General features: G+C 38.4%; 1 protein-coding gene across 9 annotated transcripts in view; it reads right to left on the minus strand.

Moving 5' to 3' along the window:
- Positions 1–3040: 3040 nt before the first annotated feature.
- The window catches only part of LOC116393087 (RNA-binding Raly-like protein), a 36113-nt gene continuing 18330 nt past the window's right edge, over positions 3041–20823 (minus strand). For 7 of the 9 annotated variants that reach the window (XM_031865045.1, XM_031865046.1, XM_031865044.1 and 4 more), the window contains 6 exons: positions 8737–8812; positions 7939–7986; positions 6970–7160; positions 5470–5583; positions 5082–5239; positions 3041–3781 (listed from right to left, as the gene is read on the minus strand). In XM_031865045.1, coding sequence (XP_031720905.1) covers positions 3680–3781; positions 5082–5239; positions 5470–5583; positions 6970–7160; positions 7939–7986; positions 8737–8812 — 689 coding nt within the window. In that variant the 3' untranslated portion in view covers positions 3041–3679. Of the gene's footprint in view, positions 3782–4493; positions 4532–5081; positions 5240–5469; positions 5584–6969; positions 7161–7938; positions 7987–8736; positions 8813–18110; positions 19441–20823 lie in introns of those variants that run through there. The other 2 variants (XM_031865048.1, XM_031865047.1) reach the window with 2 other exon arrangements.

Below are 20823 nucleotides of genomic sequence, written 5' to 3' on the forward strand. Positions count from 1 at the left end.
AACGGTAACATCCGGGGCATCTGTGTTCAGACGCGTCATAGCCAGTGGAGGAAGAATAACTCAGATAAGTACTAATACCACAGTGTAGAAATATACTCTGTTGCAAGTAAAAGTCCCGCATTCAAAACTGTATTTAGCTAAAAGTACACAAAAGTATCAGCATCAAAATATACTCAAAGTATGCCTAGAAGTAAAAGTACTCATTATGCAGAATGGCTCACTTCATAATCATATATTGACCTATTATATGACTGGATTATAGTGATGCGTCTAGTTAGCCTCCTTTATATACTGCTGGTAGCTTAATCTATAATAATATATCATAGTTTATTTGTTGATAATATTTTTTAATAATAATCTATATCTGTGAAATAAATAGTAGCTAATTTATAAATCAAATGCAGTTTTGTAAAAAGTACAATATTTTACTCTGAGATGTAGTGGAGTAGAAGTAACAAAACATATACATTTTCCTACTTGTTACTTTCCACCACTGGGTGTACTCTGTATATACTTGGGATAATGATATTGGTTTTTTTACTGCACTAGGGGTAAACTTTAAAAAAGAGAAAATACACAAACATTGACTCTCCATTATGTAAACCATATACATTTGAAGTTTTACAGCATTTATTATAAATTTGCTAATTTCAGCCCCATGTTGTTAATCACTCACACATCATAACTATGTTTTTGTACCTGCTCCCTTCACTCCTTGTGTTTAACTGACATTGTTTCTTTGTGTTTACTCATCAGTTAAAATAAAGGACATATGGGTTTGCTTCCAGCTTTTCACATCTTCATTCTTGATTCTTTTTAAGCACCAGCTGCTTCCCTCATAATTTGTACCCCCCTTCCTGGCAGCAATCGCACATTAAAAAATCGGGCAAATACAGAGAGAAACAGACCGTTTCCAGCGTTTCATGCAACCAATCGTTGCATGAAAAACACAATATTTTATGCCTGCTAAAGAAAAGATGTTTGTGTATAATAGAAATGATGCCTTTATCTCAAAGCAACCATAACATTCTAGTCTTCAACTTAAATGACTCTTTGCTCTTCCTCTTGCCATTTGTGTGAACAACTGAATATGATCTCTGTTGTTTATTTATTTGTTAATTATTTATTGTCTATCTTTCTATGATGCCTCACAACCATACAGTAGAATCTTTAAGGGCACAGTCTATTTAATTAAACCAACACTAATAGGAATCTCCAAACCAGAATTGAAAAAAAGAAAGAAAAAAAAGCCAATAGAGAATCAATATTGGATTTTGGCCTCTACGAAAAAGTTATACAAAATAATTATTTTTAAACTCTTGAAAGTGTCAAGCACACAAACAAATATGTGACAAATTGTATCCAGTAAATAGTGTGAAGGGAAAAGTAATTTGAGTCAAAGTGAAATAATCAACTTTGACCAAGAACAAAGAGTTAGAAGGACTTTAGCTGATGATGGAAGACTTTGCCATTTTGTCAAATATACAGTAAATAGCTCTTTATGCTGGCTTTCACTAAGATATAATTTATAAAACTTGAACATTAGCTCCATCTTTGATTTAAAGGCCTGTGAAACAAAGCTTGCTGCAAGTTGTGTATCCTCGCTCAAGTATGGCTAATCACAGATGTATTAAGATCCTGACCCCTCTTATACGCATAACTCCTCCAGCAGTGAAAGGCCGGTGATTGATTCAATTCATCACACGCTGAACATTGTCCGTATTAGAGGAGCTGCATGACTGATCATTGTACTCACTGGCTGCTAGCCAGCGATGATAGAGCCAATTATACCTGAAAACCAGCCAATGGCCCTCCTTAACCTGTGAAAATGATGATCTGGCGCTAATGAAGTGAGTGAATTAGAAATGCCATCTGCTGCTGCCCCACCACCACTTATCGCTCATAAGCATGTAGTTTTCAAGGGCAATGTACTAAAAAAGAAATAGATGAATATTCTCAAAGCCAATTATAGAATAGGACTAATGTATATGAATGCTATAATTAAACTTGAGTGGAGTGTACATTTAGCATCAACTTTATTTTCACCTTGCCACTCCCTTTTGTTTCGAAAATGGTTTGAAGGTGGAGAGAAAAGTTACTCAGAAGTAAACTAGAGGCACCGTGATGTTTTACTTTGGCATAGCAATGATAATGCTTACATACTGATGTTAAGAAGGTTTAAACGTTCACCGCCTTTATCATCTTAGTCTAGTGTGTTAGCATTTGATAGAACTACACACAAAGCACAGCTGAGGCTGAAGGGAATGCCAATTATTTTTTAATCATAAACTAAAGTATTGGACTAATTAAACTTACAATTCATCCTGAGGGACACAGATCTGCGGGGTTGGAGGAAACATTCTTTACTTAAGTAAAGTTTCAAATACCATGTTATAAAAATACTCCGTTAGAAGTCCTTCATTGACAATGTTACTTTAGCAAAAATATGTAAGTAAAATCAGGAAAATATACCAAGTACTGTATACTCAATGCAGAAAATGTGCTCTGTGACTGTTATTAACGATTATTATGTCTCCGCAGCAGCGACAGCCATGGCCGGTATTATGTTTTCGGGTTCGTCGTCCGGCATTCTCGTGAACGCGATATCTAAAAGAATTTGGCAAAAATGTTCAATTGGACTCAGAAATAGTGAGAAAAAAAAAAAAATAGTGAGAAAAGCTCAATGCAATGAATAAAATAGCATGAAAGTCCAACTACATCAAAATTGTACTTAATCTTCAGGGGAGCATGAATGGCTGAAGAAAAGTCCCATGACAATCCATTCAATAGTTGTTTAGATATTTCGACAGATAAGCAACATGGAGGTAGGGATGAAGATGCCTAAGTGTAGTCAGGTAGAAACTTTCCAATACGGCTTCCCGTGTCATACAAGGTTATTAAAAAGATTGTTTACGTTGTTTTTCAAGCTGTACATAAATATAAATATTTTATCTACTGACCAGAAAACCAAACAGAAACACTGCATTTCCCCTCCCCGATTGTTTTAAAAAAAACAAAGCCACAACACTCTGGCAGGCTGTTTTTTTATGTTTTTTGGGAGGACCGGGTTTATTTCAAAAACTGCTATCATCCATAGCTGTACAACAGATGCAATGAATACAAATGATCCATAATAACAGCCACATTTTTTAACATGCCGATAGTAAAAAAAATTGTAATTTTTTGTCAACCATAAACAGAATGTAAACAGAATTCAAAATGCATCTTATGTAAAACGGATGACAAACAGTGTGGAGACATTCTGAATAAATTACATTTCAGTTAAATGTACGAACAAAGAAAAATCACATAACTATCAAGTCTGCTCTCGCTGCCAGCGTCCCGACTCGTCACAGTTTTCAATGCACAGAAACAGAACAAACATTACAACAAAAGAGGGCGTTTCATGATTCCTCTGACTGACAACGTAACTGTATTTTTATGCACAATACAGACCACAATATATTAAGAACACAATATATTGTCCTTACTTTCCAGAAAGGCAATCAGCTTGAAGGGCAATTATAGATTGCTCTTTGCAGGTGACCTTGCAGTCGTCTGAAGAATATTTATAACCAGCATTTAGATGAAGTACACACCAGGAGTGTCATGTTCTAATGAGGCAAACAAGCGAAAAAACAAGTTTGAAAAACTCTTCCTCTGCTGTCAGTCACTCCCGTCATCGCTTTCCTAAAATTTCAAATACACCTTCTTGATCAAGAAGGTTTTGCTGGCATCTGTTCTCCCTTCTTCTTGGATGGTAGGCTCCCCTTTTCCCCAACTTGAAAATAAAGAGAATACAAGACAGACAGCAGTGATAATTAATATTAATACTATTTACTTTCACAGGAAACCTATGTAGAAAAGGTAGCTACATTATAAGCTGCTTTATCTGCAAGATGAAAAACAGAGGAGGGGTAGGGGCTGCGATCAACATTATAATAAACTAATGCTTTTGATATTACCTGCAACCACTGAGATGTGCACCTGAGGACAAGCAGTTCATTATGCTACCATCTTAACCATCATGTTCAGATCGGCTGTAAAAGATTTCCCGTTATCAGGCACTTGAGGACAGCGGGGAGGAAAAGTCAGCCAAGAGGCAAATAAAATCTATCAAAGCTATTTGTTCATACAAAGAAAATCAGGGGATTTAAATGTCGTCTGATGCAGAGTGCGGATGAGACGGAGTCATATCTCTGTGGCGGTTCAGACAGTCATCAGTGATAACTGCAGAGAAGCTGCCGTTACTTTACGCACCCAGACGGAGAGAATGACGGCCCATTTAGAGGACAGAATGAGCAGCGTTTCTCACTCTGCTTAAAAGTGGAAAATAAGCCGACAATCTTCAGCATCGCTGCTGCTGCTGCCTACAAGTGGCTGGGCACTGAAAAGGGGTACTGTGGTCCATACTCTGTTAGAAGTCTATTCACAAAATGAAATGCCATATAAATAAAGAATTATTCCCTGTTAAGCAGGGATTAAACACTGACCTTACTCAGTTGTCAATGTCCGATATGTGGTTCTCTATCTGCGATTAAAAGAAAAACAACAACGAAAGAGATATCAGTGAGATAAACATCCATTCTTATAACTGGCCCTTCTTCAATTCACAATCATTTTAAATGAAACAATGAAATTGGGTTTTTATTAACATGTATGTTTGTTGTAATGTCACATAGGGGGCTTTTGATGAGCAAAATATGAGAATAAGTGAATTTAGAAGTGCTTTTAAGGTTACAATAATGTTGATTTTTCCACAATAAATAAGGACACAAAAATATATAGATACAGAGAAAGAGGACACGTTAAGGAAAAGTCCATTAATCTCTCATACATGAAGCTACATTTCTTCCTCAGAAAATACAGAGTTGGTTGAGCAACTGGGTTTCCAGATAATATTTTAAATTACATATTTTTGGAACGCTTTTATGAGCATACGACAGCTTTACCATGGCCAGGCAGCTTGAGAGGCTATTCAGCCATTGATTAACAGCTCAGCTTTTTTTCATTGAGATGCAAGAAAACACTTTTTTCCCCCACTCCTATTGAGACTGTAAATGTCTACTTGACCAGCTCACCATGTCGCTGGTGCCTTCATCTTCAAAGTCATCCTCACCGCCGTCCGTCATCTCCCCTGCCTCCACCTCGGCGGTGCCCTCCGCCTCCTCTCCACCAGAGCGGTCTGCTGCATCACCATGGAGACACTCACACATCTCCTCTTGTTTCCTCTGCATGTCTGAGGAAAGAGAGACGGGCAGTCAACATCAGAGCGTAATGGATTTATTGAACTGACATCTTACTTTCACTAACAGAACGATTTCTTTCAGACAAGCCACTCTATAAAGCTTTAGTATTTTTTTAGTTTCCCTTTGCTGTGTGTGTGTGTGTGTGTGTCTTTCATTTGCACATCTATATATGCATGCTTCTCCCCTCCCCTCCCCTCCCCTCCCCTCTGTCGAATCTCACCGCCGTCAGAGCGATGTTGCCTCTCAATCCTCTCCAGCCTTCCAAGCAGGGAGTCGATCTTGGTCTTGATCTGTGACAGCTCCTTCTTGATTGTTTGGAGCTGGTCTGTCTTCACTGTGCGCATACATAAATAAAGTTTAAAAGCATAATTAATGTGATGTGTGACGAGGAGACAGACACGGCTACAACAGTTACTGCACTGCTCAAGCAAGTTTCAGTAGCCAAGTTCGTTGCCAGAAATGTAGCTGAGGCACAGTCGTGAACGGGCGTTCGAATAGAAGCCAAAGCCAATGATATATTTTACGGCGTTGCATTATGTGGAGAATACTGATTAGTAAGAGTGAGATTACGAGCTGTGCAAAGGCAACTGTTGAACAATTATAAAAAAAAAGGTTTCATACAATCTGAATCTTATTTTTGCAGTCATTCCCATCAGTTATAATAACGCTGTCTTCACCAACTTAAAGAGTACTTTGACATTTTTTTAATTTTAGATTTTCTAGGGGCTTTGTGGGTCTATTTAGTTACTAACAGACGGAGCCAGGTCATCAAACTCTCTGCAAGAAAGCAATTAAGTATATTTCCAAAAATGTCAAAGTATTGATTGATTTTCTGGGCCACTTGGGGGCAACACAACATTGACTTAACAAAGTTGATTTAACAAATGTGTTGCTGATGTTGCTCTGTAACTGCTTGATGTGTAAATAACCAACTGTTTGTCCTTTTATTTGTTTCTGGCCACCTGGCAAATGTAAGTCCAATGTTCACTCTCACCATCTGGTTCTTCAAAAATATCTGTCTCTTTAGCTGCTACAAGCTCCACTATGATCAGGAGTTAATCTCCAACTGAGTCTGTCTGCCATTTGGTGCAGAGCAGTAGTGTACTGTGGGTTTTTAGAGCTTTTTCTCTGAGAACATTTGCCTGCTACCACTGAAAATGATCCTCAGAGCAGTGAAAGTGAACTAAAACAGCCGCAGAGCTAAACAATGATCTAATAAAAAAAACACTAAAATGCTACAAGGAGCGGAGGAGAACAACAGGGTCAGATGATATCTGTCTTTAGGTTCCTCACTATGAGCGATACCTTTTACATTTACATACATACACTTGGACATTTTAGGATGAAATGCAAAACAAGCTTTGTAAATTTAAAGATTTACTGCTTTTCTTTGAACAAAACAATGAAGACGTCACCTTGGGCTCAGGGAAATTGTGATGGGTATTTTACCTTATTTTCCGATAATTTACAGATGAAATGATTCATGAACTAATCAAAAAAACTAATCAATTGATAAATACAAATAAATATAAGTTGCAACCCTGAACCTGTCTGATTGCCCTGCTGCTAAAGTGTTTTGCCAAGTTTTCAGATCTCACGAATCATTTTGGTGAGAATATTCTTATCACAATCTAGAAATGACAAAACTAAAAGACCTAAGTTGTACTAAACTTGAATCTCCCTTTAAACAGAGCAGAAAAAAGTGACAAAGAGAACATACGTTTAGGTACTGTGATGGAGGAGCCGACATTGAGCGCTCGGGAGGAGGAAGAGGAGGAGGAGGAGGAAGAACAGGCCCTGACGGGAAAGGAGGATTTGGCTCTGCGTGTGGACGGGACGACTAGTCGCGAACGTTTGATGGGGATTGCAGCACGGGTCGGGGGCACGACACGACCGTGGTACTCAAAGAGTCTGAAGACACATGAGAAATAAAGTTGCAGCAATCTTTGAACAGAAATGTTACAAGAGGAGTTACAGTGCAGAAAAAGTAATCTTTTTACAAGCAGGGAGAAGTATTTCTGGATTTATTATAGCCATTGAACAGCAAAGTGTGCTGGTGTGTTTTTATTTTTTTCCAGGAGTCACTCACATGTTTAGATATTGTTACTCTATCAACAAGAAACATTTACAAAGCCCCTAATAGACATGCTGAACGATAGATGGAGGTACATATTAAACGCAGCGGCCATTCAATCAAATCTTGTTCCCACTTGCCTATGACACATTAAATTGCCAAAGTAGCAATAACGACTCAAAGCTTAAGGATTCAACTCTCATCAGGGTTACTGCGAAGGAAGGAAGTAAACAAGCCAATGCAAATGTCAGAGGGAAGATACATTCTCTGCCTTGCCAGTGCAGATGACCAGCCTGGGGACTATCTGACATTCAGTACGCGCCTATGCGGATAAAAGCATCATTAGTAATTCCAACGGAAAGGAATAAAAACCTCCCCAATATGACATTCATTATGCTTATGATAATGTAGTTACTTAGCCTTAGATGGAATTGGGACTATTCTGTTCAAAACTCATCTTTTTTTAAGTAGCTGTATCTGAAAAGTGGAGAAAGGAGGCTGAACAGTGAAAGGCAAAATACCAGGAGAAATGGGGTTTGAAAAAAAAACGGTGTGAAGGAAAAGAACCAGTTCAGCCAAAGTGTTATTTACCATCAGATACGCCTCTTTACATACCTGCTGTAGAAATCGTCTCTGTAGTAGTCATAGTCAAACTCATAGCCACTGTGAAGATAAAACAAGTTCCCTGTTACAGTGTTAAATGTATAAAAGTCCAGATTTATATCAAATTTGGCGATTAGCGTCCACCTCCTGACAATATTAGTAAACATTATCGAGAGACCTGGCTAACGTTAGCCCTCCTGAATATAATTAAATATCATTATCAGAGTGATGGTTTGGTTAGTTATTGATAACAAACATGCTCTATTACAATAAGATATGTAGATTACTACCGGCTTGGAACCAATGTGGGTTCAGTGACGTTATTCTTTCCTTTTTTAATATATTCTTTAGCTAAGAGCAGAAACAGTCTTTATGCTACGCAAAGCTAACCGTCTGCCACGGTATCATTTTTACACTTCTTTTTCCACACAGATTTAGTATTTAGCGTACACACATGAGAGTGATATCAATCATCTCATCTAACACTCAGCAAGAAAGCAAATACGCTAATTTACCGAAAAATCCCTTTAAATCCCTAATGATCAGCTATTTTGTTCTTCTTTTAGCCTTTAAAATGTCGGCCATGTCACTTCCTGTGCACTGTTTTTTCTTTGCCTCCAACAAGCCACTAAAATGTCAAGAATCAGCGAATGTGTAATAACACACACACTGATAGCACAGTTAGGACATTGGCTGTTCCTGCTGAAGTACCCGACCAGACAGCAGAATATAACTACGGTGGGAAAAGTAGGTCAGCAAAGCAATAGCCGACGGCCACAGTAAAACAAGAGACACATGTTTCACACAGACCTGTAGAGGGATGACAGGGGCCTCTTGGAGCCCATCTTAGGCCTGTATGGTTTTGGCTCTCCTGCCATGTTGATATCTGCAAACACACACAGTAGCACCTTATAAAATTAAATTAATATAAAAAAATGGAGCTAGAATGAAATCCTGTGTAAAATAAGAAATGTACAATGACTTTTTTTTTAACACCTATAAACCTGCATCGTCTTGCCTATTGTGAAAATATTACATGATATTTTCATGTGTTGTAATGAATTTCACAATTTAATGAGCTTCCAAGCTGTTTAACTGTAACTCAATTAAAAATGTATGTTAATGATTTTAATGATAATACTGTTGAAATTGGGTTAACAAATCATTGCATGCGAAAGGCTTGCAGGGTACAAATACATGCAAACATGTTCATATTCTCATATCTCCAAAATGTGATGAGGGCCCGAGCATAAAAGTGTTATTTTTGGAGAGATTGCTATTCTACAAAATGTGCATTTACATTTTTGAGGGGTTTGGGAACAAAAATAGGCACAAGATTCAAAACTGCAGAAAGTTCTGCAGTGATGAGCCTTTTTCCCTATTTGCTGACATGTTACAGATGAAAGGATATATTTCTTGTATTGATTAATGAAGACGATCCGTGCAAGATTAATATATACAGGAAATATATGTCAGCTTTACCATTTTGTGTCTTATATGTGTGTACTCCATACCATGTAATCAGTCTCCAGACAATAGCATCTGTATCTTATCTTTTCAGACACTAATAATCTTGTTTAGACATATTTCTTTGAAATACAGAAACTCAAGTGGAACATATTCTCCATTTTGAAGTGAAAACATCAGTATCCAAACTTTGGGAGACGAGGGACACCGCTAATTACACGGGCACAGAGAAAAAGATTAGAGAGTAGAGAAAGAGCGTTGCCGACAATCCCTCAAGGGGTGATTCACTCCTCGGACTTAATTCTCACTGTCTTCTAAACTTCACCTCTCCGGTAACCTCTTACATTTTATTTCCCACCATCTTGGAGAAATGCATGTCATGGAGGCATTCCTTTACTCAAGGCTGAAGCTTTGCATCGAAGCCCTGCAGACTCTGAGTCAATGTTTATAAGACAGTGCCTTATAAACAATGCAAGACCTGGCATCATCTATATATAACTTTTATTTCAACTTACTATGAAAACAATAAAGACACCGAGTGAGGTAAAAAGTGACAGTAACATACTGGCGCTCTAAAAACAACAGGATGTAATTTATTGTTTGTCCCGCTGATTTGAACCGCTCAACAACATGGTGGTCGCTCTGGCAGCTAATGGAGGCAATTTAGGTATTTAAGCTGCTCTTTCTGAGTCATATCTCAGTCAAATCTTAAACACGCATACATGCATTTTAGATTCAGCGTAACTTACACTTCCAGAGGATAAAATTATACCCAATGTCCATGCGAACAAATCATAAATCTGCTTAAAAATCATAGAAAAAAAAAAGACACTCCTGACTGTATAGCTTCAGAACTTGCCTAAGAACTATCACATTTTTCTGAGTTTCAAAGCAATCCAATGACATCTTGATTGGACATTTTTGAGTAAATAGCAAACAGGAACTCTTTATAGTTAATTTGGCACACTGAGAGGATGTCTGGGGGGGCAACAGTGGCAAACCCCTACTGTAACATATACTGAACAAGGTTTTTACTGCCACTGCAGCAAACTTGCATAATGCATAACACTATAAATGACAATATTTTATAGATTTTCTATTTTTATGTCAAAAGAACTTTAGAATCTTGCCTTAAAAGATAGTTTGATTTACATGATTTACTAGTTGCTTGATGTATAAATCTATTATAATTGCAATACCTCCATTTATGAATTTTCATTATTAGTTACTTTTAACTTTCAAGACAAATCCAAACTTATAATAATAAATATTATTTTGACTCAGACACAACTTTATGAATGAATCAACTAATAACAGGCTATAGCTAAATAAATACTAATAAACTAATACAAATCTATACGTAGCCTTCTATTGAAAGTATTTGTTAGTTGGAGCCCTGCAGCTGCAGAGAGGGTTGTGCCTGTCGGGCTCTGTGTGATGAGATTAACCAGCTGAATAAAGGTAGAAAGCATTGATTCACTCAGTGATTTAACTTCAGTCCACTGAAACTTACAAAGAGACAAAGACGAGCAGAGAGGCTGGAAACTTTTAAAGGGTTTTAAGGGCTTTGAGGCAACTGAGACATCGATTGTGTAAGAAAGGACAGAGTCACAGTTTTGGTAAAAAAAAAAAGAAGTAACTTGGTCAAAAACAATGAAATTGCCTTCAAATGCATTAGCAGACTACTTCACCACATGGCTCGTCATGATTGACAGCCTCTTATAGCTGCCAAGCCAGCTGCTATGACTGCGTTCAGTCCGTCGGCTTCTCAGCGCTGCTTCTGCTCAAACTCAGCTCAGTCAAGGTCATACACAAAAACAAATATCAGATACTTCCCACACAAACAAACAGAGGCACACGCCGACAAAGCAGAGCAGACCCCTGTCTGATGAGATGAGTTAGCCTCGACAGCTTCAAAAAGTTGCAGAAATAAAGTATCAGCTTTGCATCAACTGCTTTGGGGATCACGCAGCGGCAACTTTCATGACAGGAGCTGAAGTCGAGTCATTTCGCAGAAAGTGTTGCAGCCTCAGCCTCTTCTTTTTGTCTCCCACCACTGGTGGAGATGATAACGTAATCTCTTGCTGCATTGTTAATGCACTGAGCTTGTGAATTTAAAGAATGCAAGATATCTCAGACTATATTATACAAAATCTCTGTTGTCAACACACACACACACACACACACACACACACCACACTTTTGTGCTATGTTTGGAGCCTAGACTTTTCCCTTCCTCTCCCTCCTCGCTCTCCCTAATGGACTAATGAATCCGGGATGTATGAAGCCGCTCTCCAGTGCACAGGGACGTCTGTATCATTATCATTAGGCTCCAGGAAGACGTGAGGAATGGTTCACATCATTAAGTGTGCTCTACTCTCTCTGGTCCCCTGCTGGGGTCGTTAAAGAGAGAGCGACGCACTAAAAAGCACTCTCTAAACGAACAACGCCAACCCTCCACACCCCCGACAGACACACACTGAGCCTCTGATTGATTACAGTCATTATATTAGTCATATATGAAACAAATGTGTGTGAGCTTGTGTGTGGCTGACGGACTTGATTGTATGTGTATCTGTTAAAAAGTTGAGCCTGGAGATGGAGGAGATAGAGGCTGTGTTGCTAAGCAATAGCCAGTTGGGACTTAATTGATACTGTAAACTGTATGCGGCATCATGAGTGAGCACAGAGACAAATTCAAAGACAACAACAACAACAAAGAGTACTGGCCAACCTCTCGACTCGTGGGGCTTTTAATGTTGAAAAGGAATAGACTCTATAACAGGCTGCCATAGTCAGTGAAGTCACTCAGTGGTTTGTGGATCACCCTTTTGAGCTTTTCTGCTGTTTTTTGTGCAACCAAAAGTGACACGAGAGGGTGTGAGCACTCAGTACAGCCCACCGCTGAATAAGACATTTTAGGCAACCAAAATGAACTTAAAACACACTATAAAAGGTCCAAATTAGTAAGATGAAAACACAGAAAACTCCCAGACCGGATAACATTGTAGTAGTGCCCTGTCAATCACACGGTAGTCACGCCCTAAAGCATATCCGGCTTCATCGTCTATTCTAAATGGACCATAATTTACTAAATGAACATCATGCTGTATTAAAGAAGACTTGAAACTAGCAATTGAGACCATAAACTCATCTTTACAATGTGTATTGAGTTGGAGAGAATACAAGTTAATTGGCTTTACTTTTCAGACCCGGAGGTTTCCACCTGTGCAAAGGTGGCACAAAATGGTAACGATCTTCACTGTGACAAAACCTCAGAGTGGGTTTATCTATGTGAATAGAAGAAGTATAGAATAACTCAATATCAAAATAATTATCACATATGGCCTCAGTGGAAAGTATCATATTGTAAAAAGCAAATGAAAATATAAATTTAATTACATAAAAAATAAGAATGAACAAAATTAAAGTTGCAATCCTTAAGATTTCAGTCCTGGTGACACCTGTGTTCACTGGTGGTGATGGCGAGTGCAGGTCCAATGTCCAGATTTTTAAAGTAAGAGGTTTAGTTTGCAAGTCCATTTAATTGAACGGCTCCTTCGGCAAAGATGTGGCTGAGTTTAGCAGCAGTTTTATCCATCCACACTGGATCCTTTAAGAATACAATCATCACCACCTCAGGGCACCTCTGACTCAGTTTGGGTTCATTCATATTAATGAAGCAGTGCTAAATTACCTCCGAGTGTCTTTTTTAGTTATAAATAGACCCCTCAGCTCAGCTTGCCCTTGAGCTCTTTGTCTCTGGAGACGTGGACGAGTCATTAAAACCGGACCAGCGCAGACAAAACTTAGTCAGTCCACTGGGATGAGCTTAGTTTAAAAGCTAAATAACTGTTTAGCCCTTGTGCTGCTTCCATTTAGTCGCGACAAGCTGAACTATAGTGTATTAGCAATTTTCCTCTTGACTGGGATTATTCAAGAGACTGTGCAAAGGAACTTTTAACTTTGGGAATAGGGATAGCTGGGAGGACAGCGGTTGTCCATGTTAAACTACAGCCTACTCTCCGTCCAATTAATGCAGAAGAGGTGAGCGATGTGGTAATACAGCCTGAGAAAAGGAACGAGAGAATACATTTCCTCCCTGCACTAATACCGAAACACAATCTTTGGCAGGCAGAGCATCACTCCTGGAACAGAACAATCTCCGTCGATGCCGTTACGCGAGAGCAGGTGAGCAGTATTTGATTAAGAGATTGCCCGGGCACCTGTGTGAATACAAATGAGCGACTAAGAGACATCCTGCATGACAGCAGCCGCAGATTCAATCTACGCTGTGTTCTCGCGGCCCGTAAATCTGACAGGGAGGACTTGAACAATCTCTGAGCTCAGCTCAAGGGCACAGGCAGTTTCGGCTTTTCATTACAGCTGAGAGAGTGTTTCCTTAAGCAGGGCAGGCTGAGTGACAGGGTGAGGAAGCATCCACTGCGAGTGTGTGTCTGGGTATACACAGTGTACGGATTAACGCGTGTGTGTGTGTGTGTGGACATAATGACCTTCTGTTCACATCATCTTGAAATATTGTTCTTACTGCTTAGAATGCCATTGCAGATTGTATTTTAATTGATATTAGTTACAGTGCATTTGCAGATACAATGAATGTAATTCTGGAAAGTCTATCAACATACTTATGTTGGTTTCACAAAGATAGATACGAGTATGACATAGCTCAAACTGAGAGTCAAATGTCCAAATTAATTCCTTGCACTGTTTAGTTATTTTGGGTAAATTATGATTATATTTTTCAAAATAAAAACAGAGAAGCCACAACATAACGCTCAGTGTATGCCTGTTACAGCCCTTCTTTCTGTATTGTGCAGTAACGTATAAGCGCCAAAAGACAAGTGGCATTAGCTACATTTGAAGTACCGTACTTATGACAAAGACACACAGCAGTGTTGAGTTTGCATTAAAACCATAAGGCAATAAGAAAAAAGTAACAGAGCAAAGAGGAGCTAATCTGAAAAGGACGCTTCTTACTAAAATATGACCAAATAGAGAGGCAAAGTCTGTTTGAATTATATCATGAATGACACAACTGTCTATTGTTTTGTCAGTTCAAAAGGTAATTTTGCAAGTCAAGAAAGTTTGTCATAGACTTGTTGTAGTTTCATTTAGTGAAGTGTGAACCCGATCAGTGAACTACACCTCTCGTCTCGCTAAATGCCCGTTACCTTGGCTAGCTAGCTAAGTAACTTAGCTTTTTCCATGCACAAATGTCACGTCATCTTACCTGATGTCTTTTATCCAGCGACTCTTTTTATCGGCCGGGAAGCAAAAGAACGAGCAAGAACCGTTTTTCGTGCGAGTACATCCCGGTACAAAACACACGGACAACAAAACTTCAGCGAGTGATGTCGCTTACGCAAATTCTGGGTGTGGAGTCTTTCTAATTACGTCTTTTCACAGTCTTATACTTCAACAGTGTTACTACAAAATGCAACTTTCTTGACGTGCAAAATTATCTTTTAATTTGTGGCGCAATTCAAACAGGATAAAAAAAAAAAAAAAAGGTCACTCGCTATCGACTACCGTACATATTTCCCCCAAAATAAGGTCCCATGGTGGTCCACCTGAAGGAGCGGGACTTCACCTCTCTATATGCTTATCTAATAAAAGCCTGCTTCAAATGAAGGCACTGGTGTCCGCAGTGAAGGTTAAAAAAATAAAAAATGTAATTAAAAAAAAGAAGAAGCCTCCGTCCACTATTTGGGAATTTACAGTATCTTTAAATTCTCAATACAATTCCACGGTTCTTACTTGAAAGAATATAATTACAGAAATCTAAAATAAACTTCAATTTAGGCTGGTCAAACTGTACTTAGAGATACCGTCAATTAAAGTTCTCACTAATCTCATAAACTGCAGATATCTTTCATCTATCCTGTCAATGCTAAATACTGAAGACTATTACCTTGCTACTTGACATTATGCAACTCTGAGCTACACGCACCGATCGTTTATTACGTCCTGACTGATTCCACCAATCAGGATGGTGGAGAATCGTGTCGTCAAGGCAAAGCGTGGATTAATTACCGTCCTTCCTTAATGAATTCCTTGTACTTTGCTCTTTCGCCCTCTTAAGGAAAATGGTTACTTGGCAGCCCATAAATTTGGCAGCCGGTCCCTGAGCTCCCGAGGATCTAATACAATTATTTCCATTAGACCTGCTGAGCTGTGGTCCATTAAGGAGAGCCGGACGTGTGGTTGACTGCGCTCAATAGATCGCATTGAGAATACACGCAATAGTGCGTGAATGGTTCTTCAGAGCAGCAGTATACAGAAGGTAAAATGTTTTCACGCCTGTGGTTCATCTCAACATTGTCACGAGTTGATTTTTGCATTAAACCATGATGAGCATATTGTAGCCTGAGGTAAAGATAATTTAGTCTTTCATCTCTCCTGAGCTGTTCATACACTTTTCCTCCTTTTCCTCTTTGTCTTATGATGTAACTATGTGGCTCTTAGGTGCAACCGTTCGAAACGTTTTAAGCCCAGGAGCTGGTCCATCACTTCCGCCTCAACACAAGCTGGTGAATCTGTGCAAGCAGCTGGAAACAAACCCAACAGCTGCTTGAAACTACTTGTACATCTGCTCTGAAACTTGGCCTCCTTGTTGACTGTTGAAACACTGAGCAGCAGACGTGTTTAGACATCAGATCAATGAAAGGATTAGGTAACACACACACACACACACACACACACACACCAGAGGAATCAGAAAAGGTTTAACAGGTTAGAAAAAGAAGAGAAGTTTCAAATATTCTCAGATTTCAGCTTCTCCATTGTTAAGATAAGTTCAGTAGTTCGTCTTATGTGACAGTAAATTAGACTTTGATGGTTGGTCAGACAAAACAAGGACCATAGGAAATCTCAATGGATGCTTTCCCTGTTTTCTCACATTTTATTCATCAAATGATTGATTTACTAATTGGGGAAATAATCGTCAGACTAATCAGCCTTCGTTCCAGGGAGCCATCTTGTCATGCCACAGTAGGAAAAGCAGAGGTGTGAATAATAGAAATGGATGATGGCTGAATTCCATTTAGCTGCATTGGTTTCAGGGTCCTGATCGAGTGTAGCAGGAATGAGCCCTAAAACCTGGAAATGAGTCAGCATTCTCGCACTTCCGGTTCCCTCGTCTGGTGGGTTTAGACGCCTGAAATAAGGATTAAGATTATCCTGCTGAACAAAACGTGTAAGTATCACAAACGTTTGTTTGCCACAGAGTTTATTTCTAATCCAAAATTCAATGGAAAAATCCCATTTGCTTTTTGTGGAGGGAACCAGGGTGATGCTAACTTCCGGGTTGGCCAACAAAAAATAAGTCATCCCTGCAGCACCCTATGTGCATGCTGCCTCACTCGCACGGCTTTTAGTTGATTAGTTTCTGTCAAAATGTCCGCTGTGAAAAAGGCCTTTTTGATAAATAATTGCTGCAGCCCTGACTTTATATAATTAAATTATTATTAATAAAAGGTTACATGCAAAACACATATCGTATAAATAATGTATTCTGATCATGAATCAGTCAATCTAGATGTTGATATACGAGATATAAATTATTCATTTAACCGCAGATCTGCCAACAATGCAGAAATATCTCCCTCAGCCTCTTATGTGCACACGTGCACACCTCACCTGGAGCTGGAATGTGCAACCAACCACTGCAGCTCCAGTACTTTGCTCAAAGGCACTTCTGCACTGAACACACGCTCTGAACATCACAACACCACTGTATTCTTTTTGACTGCAGCCACCAAATAGATTCAAATGAATGTTACATACTTTATGCAGCAATCTCCTGCCTGTGATCGAGTCACAGAGATAAATTTGCATTTCACACAATTCCTGCAAAAAAAAAATAATAGTGCAAAGACTGGATGAAAAGGGGATTTATGTTGTCTGAATTGGTAAAAGATTAGCTTATTAGCCATGTAAATGTTTATCCAGTGGGATTTGCATCAGTCCCCATGCTTTAATTCCCATTCATTATTAAAGCTACAATGCAATATTTTACAGTGTATTTTAACATAAAATAGGGATTACTTCCCTAGAATTTTCAAATGTACATGCTGACACATACTGAGCAACAGAAAGGAGGAGATGCAGATTTCAATCATGAAGACACTGCAAAGAAGCCTGCACACAGCAGTGGTGGAGGAAGTACTCTGATCTCTTTAAGTAAAAACAGCAATACCACAATGAAAAGGATTCTCTTTAACAAGTGAAAGTTCTGCATTCAAAATCTTACACAAGCAAAAAATACACGAGAAGACTACAAGCAGCAAGTTGTACTTAAAGTATCAAAATTAAAAGTACTAATAAGGCACAATGGCTCCACTCAACGTTTTACTTTTATCATTTGAATCATTTTCTTAATTCATCACCATCCAAATTATGTCAAATGTCAACTAATTAAAATTCTATACAGTTATATTAAAAAATACCAATTTAATGTATTAAATATTGATCTGATAAGTAACTAACGTTATATCCTTCAGATATATATATATATATATATATATATATATATATATATATACTCTTTAAGATAAAATGGAAATACGTCAAGTTTAAGTACAAGTAGTATCTCAAACTGGTACAATATTTCACCAACGCTGCCTTCAAACTAGCAGCATTAACTTCAGCCACATTTAAAGCTCCTTCGTCACGAGAGCGTGACGCCTCATACTCACATCTCAGGTTGCGACGCCTGCCTTTGTACATGGTCATGTCACGAGAGGGGACACGCGGGTGATGTCTGTGGTCGGGCAGACTTTTGCTTCCTTTTCTCTCCCTTAAAAAAAGCTAGACTGCGCGTGCACCTTCAGCTCCAGAGCGGAGCCGCTTCGGACCAAACCATTGTCGAACTATTCCAGGGGGAACTCTCTCTTATCAGAACACTCTCTTATCAAAATACTCCTCTCTCCTCCAAAGACAGGATTTGAACTACATGTGTTTGTCTCTGTGCAGCGCAGATTGAGCAGTGAGGAAATTACAACACGTTTAATATGATGCTTTATGGGTGATACTTTCAGACTATTTGACTCCCAAAAAGTCTCTCTTCCCTTAAATGCGAAATGTATGTGACCAGAAAGGAGCAATTTAAAGTGAAGGAAGAGAATAAGGACAAATATGATTAAACTCTGCTCTACAATAGTTTATTTATTTTTGTATTGGACCATAGCCAGGATTTTAGCCCCTAGTCCCCGACCAACAAGGCACCCATCACCCCACTCACAAACATTTAATTAAACACCAAAAGATCTTGGACATGTAGTTTTAATTAATTGGATATTTTCATGTTTCATTTGTTCAGTGACCTATCAATTGTGTTGAAAATACAGACACTTACTGGCCTGAAAGTACTCAAACATATAGAGTCTAACATACTGGAATCAGCCAGTAAAATACCCATGACGTGTATATGGCTGCAACTAACGATTACTTTTGTTGTCGAGTAATCTTCTCAATTTATTGTTTGGCTCACAAGTTGCCATCATGGAAACGTCTTAAAAAGCAAAATATCTTGTTTATTACAACCAACAGTGCAAAACTAAAAGGTATTCATTTCTATTGAAAACTATGGATTTATTGAGATTATTATTGAAATTAAATCAATAAATTGACTTTTCTGGGCAGCTTTAATCATGCATGTTTTTAAATTGTAAAATGTAAATTCCCTTACCTATAGGTATATAAATAATGCTTTAAAAAAAAATGATTTAATGAAAAAGTACAGAAAATAGTGTCATCAACAGCAGCTGTGTCCACATAACAGAACACAATACAGTACATTTGCATGTCATTGTGAGTATTTGTTTCTGTATGTTAATGTTCATACATATATTGTCATATAACAATATGACTTTACAGATTTTTTGGCCACATTGGTGGGAACATTAAAATAATATCACCTTATAGAGCTGATAGGTGAAAGCAAACAGTTGCCTCTTTAAAACAAACAGCAAACACTGACGAACATTAGCATGTTAACACAAATGTTCAATATCAATATTCATTCTCCTTTCAGCGCTCCACCAACTCCTGAGGGAAATATCTGGCTCTTCAGCTGCTAAATGCTCCACTATGTTCACCAGCTCGTCGTTAGCTTGGTGCAGGAGAAAGACGCAATGAGGGCAGTGAGAGTCGAGTGATGATTACATTATTACAATTACAATGACTCATTTGGACCCATTGTTAATAGGAAAATATTAGCTAGTGCACCAACAAAGGTGTGAACATTAAATGATGTTTTGATGGATTCACTGGTCACGTACATATTATACACTCATACATACAATTTTACAATTACGCATGTCAATACATACCTGGTCATGTATAATACAGACATGCATATTCATATGTTTACAGTCGCTATGTTGTTTTTATCCTGAATCTGTTTTATCCATTTGTTTACTCAAATGGGCTGCAAATTAGAGCAAACATCTTTTGTAGTTATTTTTCATACACACAATGTTTATCTGTATTGTGTTCAACTAATGAATTATTTTCTTTTTATGGAAAGATGCTTCTCTCAGTTCAACTGAGCTTTATTTGCCTGATGTTTTGATCAAAAAACACACAAACAAAGTAAAGTGAATGAAAAAAAGATGGAATTTGTGGCGCATGGTATAAAGTAATGTACGTTTGTATGTCTTGCTTTATGATTCACAGACTCACACAGACAGAATTCAACATACATTTAACAAAATAAAACTCTCTCTCTCTCTCTTAAATTTAATTTTAAGTGAAGGGGCTGTTGACTTAAGAGACAGACTGAAGAAGCAGAGCACCTGGGGCTCTGCCCACTGATTCCCCAGCTGTTGCAGCAGTAGAGCTCTGCTGTAGATGAAGCCTTGTAATTGTAATATCTAATTACACTGACAATGGGGTTTGCAGCTGTCTCGCACACAGCTTGATGTCTTAATGGTCCCGCAGCTTCTTTGTTCTCGCTAAGAAAAGACCAGAAACTAAAAGCTGATGAAAGATGGAGGCCGAGCGTGACGGATGCATGGCTTCAAGGACAGTCGCTTGAATCAAACGACCAATGTCCTCACTTTGACTTCTTTGAAAAAATATTAAAAATGCATCTCAGTTTTTATGATGTGAGGACTAAACGCTCTGTGTGCTCATGGTCTTTTGGGATTTATTCAAGGAGGTTATTCCAGGATAATTTTGAAACACATTGAATCACCATTAGTGGCAGCAGGAACGTAATCATTGGCATATCTTAATAGCAAACAGTCCATGTGTCAACAGCTGCTTTAAACTACTATTGAAACAGCAAAGACAAAACGCAGCTTATAAATGTAAAAATGTGGTCGGATATTCTGCACAGGATGCAGGCGAGCCCTGCGTGAGTTTGACTACTGAGGACAGGAATGAATTTTACATGCTGAGAAACTG

This window comes from Anarrhichthys ocellatus, unplaced genomic scaffold (genome assembly GCF_004355925.1).
Source record: "Anarrhichthys ocellatus isolate YVR2014 unplaced genomic scaffold, GSC_Weel_1.0 scaffold32, whole genome shotgun sequence".
Taxonomy (NCBI): domain Eukaryota; kingdom Metazoa; phylum Chordata; class Actinopteri; order Perciformes; family Anarhichadidae; genus Anarrhichthys; species Anarrhichthys ocellatus.